Source organism: Hermetia illucens, chromosome 6 (assembly GCF_905115235.1).
Source record: "Hermetia illucens chromosome 6, iHerIll2.2.curated.20191125, whole genome shotgun sequence".
Lineage (NCBI taxonomy): Eukaryota > Metazoa > Arthropoda > Insecta > Diptera > Stratiomyidae > Hermetia > Hermetia illucens.
The window spans coordinates 26,322,335-26,334,200 of NC_051854.1; the positions used below are offsets into that span (position 1 = coordinate 26,322,335).

Genomic DNA, 11,866 nt, shown 5'->3' on the forward strand with positions numbered 1-11,866 from the left:
GCGAATTTTCGGGACCCTATATGTATCAGAAGACGTTTTTTATTTGATCAACTTTGTCTGTTGTAATGCTCTTGGCAAGGAGGTGTACCGTAAACGCTTCGCACAAGTATAGAGACGGGGAGCCTTGTGAGTGGCGTCTGCTGTCTCATAACCGCGGGAGTGATTCTCGTTGCTTCCTTGCAAAGGAACGTAAGACTATCAACAGCCGGAAGAGTGAAAATTTAACCGAGTGGCAACTATCTTGGCAAAGTGAACCTAAAGGCAAATGGTCTACGCGGCTCATCGGCAATTTAGATCCGCGGCTGAACGGAAAGCATGGTGAGATTGACTATTTCCTTGCCCAAATTCTAAGTGGGCATGGAGGTTTTCAGTCTTACCTGCACAATATTGGGAAGGCACGACCTCTTGATTGTGTGTTCTGCAATGAAGTGGCGGACGACGCTGCCCACACCTTTTTCTTTTGTGAAAGGGGGGATGGGCTTCGTCAACAACTTTATGCAAACACAGGGGAGCTCTCACTAGACAACGTTGTCAGGGAAATTCTGAGAAGCGCTGGTAGTTCGGGTTTTTCTTGTTGCAAACAAGACCGAAATTCTATTGGTTGCTTGAACTAATAACTCCCTCCCTTGTCAGCAACGGGAGGGTTAATGAAAGGAATTTCGTGACTTAAAGACTCCTTAAGCCGGAAGAATGGGAGGGAGAACCGGAATTAACATCTCAAACGATTCCAGGCTAGTTGTCTGATGACTGCGTACCATTGCGGAAATTCAATACTCTGTGCGTAAATGCATTCACCTGTCCTGTTCAAAAAAAAAAAAATCAGCTGACAGTTTTTATGATTTGAGAAATAGCTTGCAATAAACTTTTCCAGCTTTCTTGCTAGATAATTCGGAGGCATACGAGGGAGGGTAAGACAGAAATTAGGTCTAGGGCTATGTATTATGACCGGAAATCCAGCTCGACGCAAGATCTAAATCTGGCCCGCCGGTCCAAACATAGATGCCCAACAGGTGACCGCTTCAGTCTGCACTACTAAGCAGAGGCCACAATGAGTGTAGATTACCTTGGAGAATAACGACAAAAGGATAATAAGAAAATGAATAAGATACACATGTTATTAACTTAACTTAACACAAATAACAAAGCAGCGGGTGGACACTGAGAAGGGCAGTTCAAAATTGAAGCAGCCCCGTGAAGCAATTTAAGAACAGTAGGTAGTCCCACGGCGAAACAGTGGATTATATATAGACGATTTCAGCCAGTAGGAATCTGGCACCTCTGCTTACAACTGCGTATGCGTATTCATGAGCAATTCCCCTGCATGGGACAATGACCGCCAATGAGCCGATTAATGAGGAATAAATCCAGAAATATTGTTTAAATGGGTTATCTTATAGAAAAATATTTTCCGAGTAATACAAAACCGTAATCAATCTACATTTTAGCTTAATCATAATTAACAAGTGGCGTAATAAAGAATTCAATGTAAATCTGAGCTTCATCGTCAGACTGAATGATCAGTTGTAACCCCAACAAACCACTCGAATCTGTCCGAATAGCGACTTTCGACGAAAGTAACAGAGCTTTGAAGGCCAATTTAATATGGGACATTTTATACCTCATTGACGTCGTCTCCTTGCATCTAAATGTTGTTATCATGTCACTAGTTTTCGCCACTTCTACTTGGGTTTCCGATTGAATGACTCCAATTGTAGTGATTCGGAAAAACGGCTCCTTCGGTGAAAGTAGAAATTCCAATTCTTCCGCGGTCCTGTCGATTTCATTGAAAATATTTGCAAGGTCTGGGCCCCGGATTATGATAGCATTATAGCTTGGGCCATCTTCATCCAATGAGTAATCCAAGGGTTCTTCATGATTCTTTGTTTTTATCGAGCATTCTGTGACGACATCGTCTTCACCGTGGTGTTCCAGTACGAGCACAAGTGGACATCCTGCTCCTTTGTAAATCATTTTCATGCTGCACTCTACGCCTGAGAAGATTCCAAGACATTCTGTGACTACGTTCAAGTTAACGTAGAATTGAATAGTCTCGTCCGGTGGTACGTGGTATTCCGAAAAGCATTCTTTCGTTACGTAAACAGAGGCCTGGACGAATTTGGAATTTTCGACAATGACACGAACTCCACTGTCGGATATTTGAAATGTCCCGGTCTGAAAATAGAGAGCCAAAGAAATGATGCAAATGTATGAATAAAACAAAAATAACTTGGAAACTCCCACCTCATCAAAATTGATTGCTTTCAGTGACCCAAAGAATCCCTTTATATTCTCCAATTTCGCGACGAATTTGATTTGCGAATATTGCGATTGGGTCAGCATTTTCCAGTTTCTCAGCAGTCCTTTGTGATACAAGATTTTGGAGTTGTGCATAGAAGCAGCCAGCAGTTAGCCGTTTACGTTCTTCATTAAAAAATTGAATTGGTCGTCGGTGAGAACACGTTCCTCGACTTTGTTGAAGATTTGTGCAATCCGTGCGGCTAGAACGTGTTTGCAGGTGCACTGAGTCCGATGATGGAGGACTTGATGTTTGAAAGATTGGCACGGACAGTAGTTAACATAGGGGAACAGTTTATAGACGTGGTTCGAATGACCTTGAATTTCAATTAATTCACAAAGGCGATTTGGTGACTTGTAGACGATTATTTTGACGCTATCCAAAGTTTCCAGGGCACGCTCAAAAACGGGTCCGAATAATGAATTGAGTTCGAGGAGATCCGCATCTGAGACTGTCATAGAAAAAAAGGAAAGTACTTCATGAGAGTTGAATTGCTCGCTTGTATATCTATAAAATATTTTATTGTTTAGTCCAGTCTTATCTGACCAGTGAGGAGGGAAATAATTATGGCGACCATAATGTAAAAATACATAGATTTGTCCTTATACGCGCAACTGAAACATAAGAGCGAAAGTTCGTGGGTGCGGCAATCGACCTGATAAATATGTTGGAGAATAATTGCCCTTCTTAGCTGTAATAAAAGCGATAGCAAAATTGAAGCGCGATGGATGTGATCGATTGATTGCGGGGGTCCTCGTTTCGAACGTGATCATACCGTGCTACGCGGCTGATCAAACGTATCATCTTTGTGGCGGCGATAGGGCGGTCCTTCGGCGAATACAGTCGGTATTCTGCTGGCGGCTGTCGGGGACCGAGATGGCGAAGACTTACGAGCTGTGCCAAGTCAAGGAGAATTTGGCCCGATCACGAGAGCTCCTGTGCCAGACGCGTGCAAATGCATTCAAGATTACGGCGGTCTGCACGGGGCACTGGCCCATAGGAGACCATGCCGCTAAGCTCGGCATACCCTACAACTCGCATTGCCGAAGCTGCGGAGAAGGAAGGGAAACCCTCATGCACTTTCTCTCCGATTGCCCAGCTCTGGCTAGAGTCAGGCTGCGGACACTGGGTAACCCATTCTTGGGGGACCTCAGGGAGATTTCTAGCTGCAGGGCGGAGAGCTGCTTTCCTTCGTGAATGCTACACGCTGGCTCTGAAGATCCGAGCCAGCTGGACTCTGCCCCTCTGCTCCCATAACAACAGGCACGGTCTTAGGAGTTTGTGGCATCAAAACGGCGCACCAAAGCGCTAATTGGGCTCCTCGGAGCGGCCAGTGTCCTCAAACTGGCAAGAGTGACGCTTCTTCTCTAAAACATGAGCACGAGTGGTTTAGCACGGGAAATGTAGTTGGGAGTAAATTGCTAATATCACCCGCATATTCTAAGGGATCACGGTAATTACTTAAAAGTTTTCTGCCGAGAGTTCAGAGACTGCAATTTTTATTTTATTCTTTGCTTGTTATAAAAGGCGACTAAAAAGGATAGACATTTGCAGGCTAGCAACCTATAAATTTCGAAATTTACTGCTACCGTCAACAACGCCTCGGATCAAAAACGACTCATTGATTTCTAAATGTGCGCACACTCCCCGACAGCGGCAACGAAGATCACTGAAATGCTCTTACGACACTGCACTTTTTTCAGCTGGATTGCAACTGACCGACACCATGTTCCTTATATAATCTAGCTGTTGCTGGACAGAGAGAGAGCTATCTTGCTGATTGGATGGTAGGTACCTTGAATAATTCGCCTGAGAATATTGACGAGCATTGGGCCGCCGTTGAAAATGCTCTTTTCTCGAACGTAACCCAGGTCGTCAGCCACATCTCGAAGGAGCATCATAAAGTCTAACGAACTGAGAACTCCGTGCCGCGATAAAAGAGAATTTGTTATTGCTCTGGTCAAGAAAGCTGCTATTTTCACTTATACGGAAATTCGAAACTTTCCCTAGAGAGCAGAGGGGGGATGATCATTAAGATTCCAAAAAAGGCGAACATTTCAAACCTGGATGGACAGACTGATTTCAGTTCTTGATCCTACTGCATTGACGACATCGACAACATCATTTTAAAACAGTGCACGAAATTTACATCTCTGCTTTATTTACTTTTCACTAATTTCAAAGGAATGTATCAGGACGGGCATTCCGGAGAAACTAATAGCAATTATCAGAGTTACATAAGGGGATGTGATGCCTTATTTGAATTAGCGATGGCAAACGAGGTGGTTAAAGGATAGCATAGGTGCCACGGCGAAACGCGAATTGGTAACCACGATGGGTAACCACAAAACCTGGGAAGCGCCTGTTGAACCCCAACAGTTCTACTACCAAACCATATCTCCACCTCCACGTGGTGGCTGCTGAGAGCTCTTTCTTAACGAAAAGCTGCAGACAGAGAAAGACGGAGGCGTCTTCCAACTGGTCCTCCAGGTTGGGGGTTGTGCAGGGCTGGCAACCGTACGCGGAAAACAGCTTGTTACGAAGCCACAAAAGGAGCCTCGGACTGGACTGACTACACAAAGACGAACGCGGCAACGAAAACGGAACAATGATTTGCGTATTTTTTCATGGAACGTGCGCTTCCTGTACAAAGATGGAGCTGCCAAGCAGCTAGCCGACAGCCTGTCCCCATATAGGGCTGATATAATAGCGTTACAGGAGTTGAGTTGAACAAGGACCGGTTTTGTGGGAAAGCGATACTTTGGCTCCCAAAGCTTACATAAAAATACAAATGATAACGGACTGTGGATTATTCAATTAGTAGTGTCACACGAAATGGTTGTTGGAAGTACCTGGTTTGCGCAGAAAGCGGTCCACAAACAAACGTGGGACTCTTCAGACGGGAACACTTTCAACCAAATTGACCACATATTGAACGAACGCCGCCACCTCTCAGCCTTGGTGAATGTCAGAACATATATGGGGGCCAATATAGACTCGGATCACTATCTCGTTTGCATGGTGCTCCGAGCTCGAATAATAACACCACCCAGAATCCCCTCTGACAATCAGGTGAGAGTTAACACTGAAGCCATTCACAACACAGCCCTCCGCGACACCTATAAGAGGGAAATGGATGCCGCAATAACTGCAGTCAACAGAGGACCTGGAGGTGAAGCATCATCAATGATCTTCACAACCACCTGAAGAACGTTATCATTGATACGGACACAAACATACTTGGCCCCAGCCGCAAAGGGGTCGGAACGGCTGGTTTGGCGATGAATGTAAGCTAGCAACGGAACGGAAGAGTGCCTCATACCGAGTAATGTTGCATTCTCAAAGAACGCGGGCACGCGCAGAGACTTATCACGAACTCCGGCGAGCGGAGAAGTGACTTCACAGACGGGAAAAAGAAGCCAGGGAAAACCAACAGGTCTGCGAAGAAAGTGAAAAGTTCAGAGAGCAACCGCGCCAGGCGCGCAAGTTTTACCAAAAAGTCAGCAGGGTAAGCCTTACACACCTCGTTGCTCATCCTGCCGAGATAAAGCGGGAAATCTGATTTCCGACATCTGCGTTAGTACGACTAAAAAGACGGACAGACGGACGAACAGACGGACGGACATTAGCTTAAGCTAACTCAAGAGACGTGCAGGTTGAACTACTCCTGAAGGTCTACGGAACCTTCGGTGGCTGCCTGCTGATGATAGGCAGGCAGTTTAAAGATGATAAAGGACGGCTGGAGAGATACAATTTTCTATGGAGCACGGGGGCAGCGGGAAGAAAAATGCTGACATTGAACACGAGCCCGTGTCTGAATTTTTGGCGAATACACAAACAACCAAATGGATGCGAACAACAAAATACCAGCACAAACAACAGAAGGCTTGAGAAGCCCAACGCCGGCGATTTTTAGGAGCGAACGAACCGGCTCCCGACCGAAGATGACCGCCGACCCTCCTCCCTCGGTTGCAGGTGTCCAAGAAGGGACACCTAACTCCATACCGGATCCTTTCAGGAGGAGTTCAGTGATCCTTAGATCGCTACCTAATCAAGCGAGATCGCTAGAGGGACGAGGAATTCGTCAGACAATGACGGAAAAATTTAAGGAAGCCAAGCCCAGCGATGTGATTCTGATACCAGATGATGGGTGTGAAGAACGTCAGCGAGCGAACAACCACCCGGGAGCGGCATTTGCCACACTGGGTGAGGAGATAATGGAGCTCTGTGAGTTCATTAAGGATAGGAAGAACACCCACCAAAATATTAGGGCTATAATCAGAGGTATCAGAATGGCGTATGGCAGAGCCCAGGAGGAGAAAGGAGCCTGTAAACCAGGGAAGAAAATCACCTAGGCGACACAGGTGACACTTCCTCTGCAAAGGTTACTCCACGAAAACGCTAGAAAAAGAACCCGCGAGGGGATGGGTGAAATACCTGGACCCCAACAGATCCCCCAAAGGATGAAACACCCTTCTCCAAATAAACCGGAGCAAGCATTGAAAACAGCCAAAAATGCGAAAGGAAAGTCAGTAGCTGTGATGCCTGCAAATGATGCTGTGATGACTGCGAGGCAAGGAGGCATGGAGTAAGGTTGTCTCCAAGAAGAGGAACGAGAAGAGGAGGATACGACCAGAAGTGATCGTCATTTCCAAAAAGGTGAAGCAACTTACATTCTTAAGCAAGTTAACCCGGACCCAGAGTTTAGGGATCTAGGAAACAGCGTCAACCGAATTGGGCGATCGAAGAAGGGAGACCTCATGTTGAAGCTAAAGAATTCGAATAATAAAACAGCGAAGAAATTCCTCGATCAGGTGGAAAAATCCCTTAGACAGCAGGCTGACGTAAGGGCCAAACGACAGGAGGTAACTCTCGAGTACAAGGACATCGATGAAGGAGGATGTCCGTGCAGGACTGGAAAAGGTGTTCGAGCTTGCGGGTCTACAGGAATTGGTAGTCAAATCGATACGAAAGGCTTATGGGGGACACAGACTGCAGTTATCAGCCTACCAGCAGAGGCAGCGCCCAAATTACTAGCGGTGGACAAAGTCAAGATAGGCTGGGTCAACTGTCGACTCAGAGAGCGAGTGGACATGAAAAGATGCTACAGGTGCCTCGACTTTGGGCACATAATCCATGCACCAGCGCCCACGATAGATCAAAGCGGTACAGAAAGTGCGGAGGAGATGACATATCGCCAAGGAGTGCACAGCCGACCCGAAATGCATGCTGTGCAAACGAAAGGAGGACATCGACAACCGACATATTACTGGCAGTAGCAGATGTACAGTGTTCAGGAGAGCGCTAAATACAAGGCCCAAATGAGATGATTCAAATCAATCTTAATTGCGAGGCGGCGCAAGACCTCCTCTCACAGACCATCCGAGAGGAGGGAATTGACGTTGCCATTATTTGTGAACCCTATCGAAACTACGATGATGATGTCTGAACCACGGACCAGACCGGTAAAGCAGCGATATGGGCGTGCGTCCTAATGCAACGCGTGCGCAGTACGAGGAGATACTGCACCATTTGGTGCTGGACGCAAGGAGTCATACCCCGAAAATCACAGCGGGTGTGAGTATGTGGAGGTAGCCGAAGGACAAACGAGAGAGAACATATCATGCTCGAGGCATTCGCCGAGTTGGATGTTGTACTTCCCAATGTTGGGAACTCATTTACGTTCAGAGGGAGAGGCCTGGACTTTATCGTCGATATCATGTACGTGAGCACCGCATTGGCAAGGGGAACTACCTGGTATGCCAGTGAGCATTACACCCACAGCGACAACCAGACGATGTTTATTAAAGTCGCTGGTGGGCCAAGTGGCGGGTGGAATGCTCGCAGAAAGCGAGTAGGGATGCCGGGCTGGAAGACGAAGGCGTTGAGCAGAATACGTTCTCTGAAGCTCTGGCGGGTTATGGCGACCTGAATGGCATGGTCACCGAAATAGCATGGAGAATCACGCGATGGGTGACCGAGGCATGCGACGCTGCTATGCCCCGGAAGCGAGAGTTGGCAAGCAAACAGCCAAACTATTGGTGGAATAGCGAAATCGCGGAGCTAAGGTCGGCATGCCATCGATCCCGGGTTCCCTGGATCACGAGTAGCGGGGGGGATTATAGGACGTTTTGTGGCAGAATAAAGGAGGCCATTCGTAGGAACAAAAGAGTTTGCTTTAGGCGACTGTGTGTGGATGCGAATATAAACCCCTAGAGCATGGGACCACAGGCTGGTTGTGAAGAAGTTGCATGGGCATAGGTCGCCTCAGGTGCCAGGCCTCAGGCCCAATTCGAGGTGGAGGTAATACCTCGCGCTACCGAGGAGGAACTTCGGGAGGTTTGCGGAAGGATCGGCGATGGCAACACTCCGGGTTTGGATAGCGTCCCTAATAAAGCATTGAAGCTGGCGGTGGGGATCAAACCTGATTGGTTCATAAATACCTTCGTGGCGTGCATGGCTTAAGGCGTATTTCCTCCACAATGGAAAAGGCAAAAACTGGTATTGTTGCCCAAACCCAGCAAGCCGCCGGTGGACCCAGCATCCTATCGGCCTATCTGTTTGTTGGACACTATGGGGAAGATATTGGAGCGCATCATCTACAATATCGTGGAAGACGGGTATGGTCTTGCGGATGAACAATATGGGTTCCGGAAAGCTCGCCTACCTGTTGGCGCGATGGAAAGGATGGCGGACTTGGCTCGAGAGGCAATGTTTGACTCTGGCAAGTGCTGTGGTGACGGTGGATGTAAAAAATGCATTCAACTCCGCCAACTGGGGCCGCCAAAATTAATGCACCTGGTTACTTAGATAAGTCAATCGAGAGTTACCTGTCGGGCAGAGCTCTCTGGTACGGGACGGACGACGGGACCAATGAATACATCATTACAGCGTTGGTACCGCAAGGTTCGGTGTTGGGCCCTCTGTACTGGAACATGATGTATAACGGGGTGCTCTTGCTTCCCGTAGCAGAGGAGGCCACGTTGTTCGGTTTTGCAGACGACGTGGCCATAGTGATCGTTGCAAAACTCCCAGAGGATGTCGAGGTTTACACCACCGAGTCGGTCGTGCTTGTAAGGTCCTGGCATGAGGGGGCCGGACTGAGCCTGGCCCTCATTAAAAATCGCCGGAAAGAAATACGATCAGTCTGCAGGTTGAAAACTATATGATGGTCTCAAATCCGACCATCAAATACCTTGGCATGACTGTCGATGCCAAGCTGAGTTTCAAAGGGCATATATTGTACGCCTATGAAAAAGTTACAAAGGCAACGACGGCCCTGGCCAGGAAGATGCCGAACGTTTGTTGGTCAAAACAGTGTAGCAGGCTGCTGATAGCTGGGGTCGCCTTTATGGGTGGGGGTTTTGGATAACGTACAGAACTGGAGGAAGATAAATTCTGCCTATCGACTGATTGCACTGAGGGTATGCAGCGCATTCTGAACTAGTTCGGATTATGCGGTGTTCGTAATCGCAGGGATGGTCCCTATTTGACCTGTTAGCGAGAGAGATGTGACGCCTGTATGGATGGGTCCATCAGGAACGGAAGCAGATCACCGGCGAACGGCAAAAGAGGAGACGCATAGACTCTGGCAACGACGGTGGGACGAGTCGTCGAAGGGTCGATGGACCTACAAGCTTATTCCTGGTATTAAGAATGGCTTGACCGACGACACGGGGAGGTGAACTATCACCTCACGCAGTTTCTCACTCTCCTCTGTTTGCCCGAAATTCCGGGAAATGCTAAGTTCGGAAGCAAACTAGGCTTCGGTCATCCACACAATTATGCGGATACAAACCCAGCTCCTGAAAGAAGCACGCGCAAAGAACTGGAGATGCTGTACCCTAAAGACAGAATTGAGCTGGTGAAGGAAGCAAAGAAGCGAAAGACTGCAGATTTGGAAACATGAAGGCCTACGGAAAGCAAGCTTGCCCCGCGAAGTAATGCCTAAATGGTTGTCCCGTGGGGCAAGTGCAGGACAGAGGTGGGGGTTCTTTGTAAGTGGGTGCGAAGGTGCAAAGGTTTATACTGAATGTAAGCTCAACGTGCATACCAGTGGATGTGAGGCTTATCATATACCTCTGCCGCAACTAAGGGATACGATTCGCCAACTGCACAGGGCAGCTCCACATTTGAGCCTACAACGAGCACTGCCCGCCATATGGGTTACGCCTAACCAAGGTGAAACTACTACAAGGGTCCAACCGCAAATAACCAGGACGAGAGTACATTCTCTTGGAGCTTTTGTTCACCAGGGCAGGTCCATCCTTGTTCCAAAGATACCAGTTAACGTTCTGTGCAGCTTCTAGGCAAGAGCCACTTCAGATAAGTCCCATTGCAGACAAGAGTCTGATCGCCCCCTCGAGTACAGTCAAATGAATCCCTCCACCACCCTCACTCACAATAGGCAAGAGGATTTGTGTGTGGTGAAGAAGATGCTACAAAAGATTAAAAAAATGCGAGAGTATTTCGCTACCGGAGGCTAGAAAATGTGATACGACCATGAGCTGAGCAATATTTACAACAGTTCAGCGGCATCAATTATAATATAATTGCATAAATTGGAAAAGCATCCCATGGAAGGCGTTTGAATGACCCAAACATTTCCAAACGCAACCACAGAGGAAAACTTATTTTTATCGTCGAGGACGCCACGGAGAATTAAGGAAGATTCAGTTGATGCGGATGGGAAAGCAGATCACAATTTTAGAAATTGGAGAGTCGAGACCGTTGGCTGCATAAGCCCGATTTCAGCCAGGATACAACTGTAGATCATACAATGAATGAAGAAGACCTCGTAATAGTGAAAAACAAATGGAAATAAGAAATAAAATTGTATCTTCCTTTCTACTTACAAAATGACTGTCCACAGTTTCTATACTTGTTTTCTAGTTTTGTCAACACAGTCTCCACTAGTTCGGGCAGAATCGACGACGGCTTCATCAAGTCCCCACCAAAGTTGCGCCTCAGGCAGACCAGCTTCGCCGGCAAACGAAATCCTAACCTCACCATGACATATCAAAGTGATGTAAACAACTTTTCTACTTCTTCCTTTCCACATAAGAAATCCACATGCAGTAAAGAAACCAACAAAGTAGCTAAGCAGGATCGTTTTCGAAATTTGCGCAACTTCCAACCTCGGCCAACTTTACTTAGTCCTTGCACACATACATCACGCATTATCCCGTCCGTTGATTGAGTTTTGCCGTGCGGCTCGCGAACGTTTTAGTGTGCGTGAACTGGATACAAGTCGCAGAACAGTCCCCCGAAAAACAAAGTCTTCTGTTCGCACTTTTTACTCCTTCGCTCGCTCATTTTTTAATCAAAAGTCACTGGCAAACCTTTCGGATCGCTGTCGAGACAAGTTTTTTCGACGCAGAAAAATTCAGCGCAAACCCGCCGGGTCGTAGGTTCTCGCGACAATCAAAATTCCCTCAAAATTCAAAAATCTGATTTCGAAAAATTATTCAAACCAAATCAAATTGACCGCCGTCTGTCAGCCGCCGTGGGATCTTCTGTCTGCCTCCCGCTTGCGCCTTTGCTAGTGTTTTTGCCCGCATCGGGGACGGG

General features: G+C 47.3%; 2 protein-coding genes across 2 annotated transcripts; both read right to left on the reverse strand.

Annotated features, from left to right (window-relative positions):
* Positions 1-1,371: 1,371 nt before the first annotated feature.
* On the reverse strand, positions 1,372-2,421 carry LOC119658828 (cell cycle checkpoint protein RAD1). The gene is made up of 2 exons (XM_038066562.1): positions 2,242-2,421; positions 1,372-2,172 (listed from the first exon to the last, which is right to left on the reverse strand). The coding sequence occupies exons 1-2, from the start codon at positions 2,389-2,391 to the stop codon at positions 1,447-1,449; spliced, it is 876 nt and encodes a 291-aa protein (XP_037922490.1). The 5' UTR covers positions 2,392-2,421; the 3' UTR covers positions 1,372-1,446.
* On the reverse strand, positions 2,376-11,489 carry LOC119658830 (zinc finger SWIM domain-containing protein 7-like). Its single transcript, XM_038066564.1, has 2 exons — positions 11,152-11,489; positions 2,376-2,747 (listed from the first exon to the last, which is right to left on the reverse strand). The coding sequence occupies exons 1-2, from the start codon at positions 11,306-11,308 to the stop codon at positions 2,407-2,409; spliced, it is 498 nt and encodes a 165-aa protein (XP_037922492.1). The 5' UTR covers positions 11,309-11,489; the 3' UTR covers positions 2,376-2,406.
* Between the last annotated feature and the right edge of the window lie 377 nt (positions 11,490-11,866).

Bases quoted from the DNA above. Each gene is read 5' to 3' on its own strand.
- LOC119658828 (XM_038066562.1), bottom strand. From the start codon at position 2,391: ATGCACAACTCCAAAATCTTGTATCACAAAGGACTGCTGAGAAACTGG. The intron at 2,173-2,241 runs GTGGGAGTTTCC...CTCTATTTTCAG, and splicing joins AAGCAATCAATTTTGATGAG to ACCGGGACATTTCAAATATC.
- LOC119658830 (XM_038066564.1), bottom strand. From the start codon at position 11,308: ATGGTGAGGTTAGGATTTCGTTTGCCGGCGAAGCTGGTCTGCCTGAGG. The intron at 2,748-11,151 runs GTAAGTAGAAAG...TTTCTATGACAG, and splicing joins AAACTGTGGACAGTCATTTT to TCTCAGATGCGGATCTCCTC.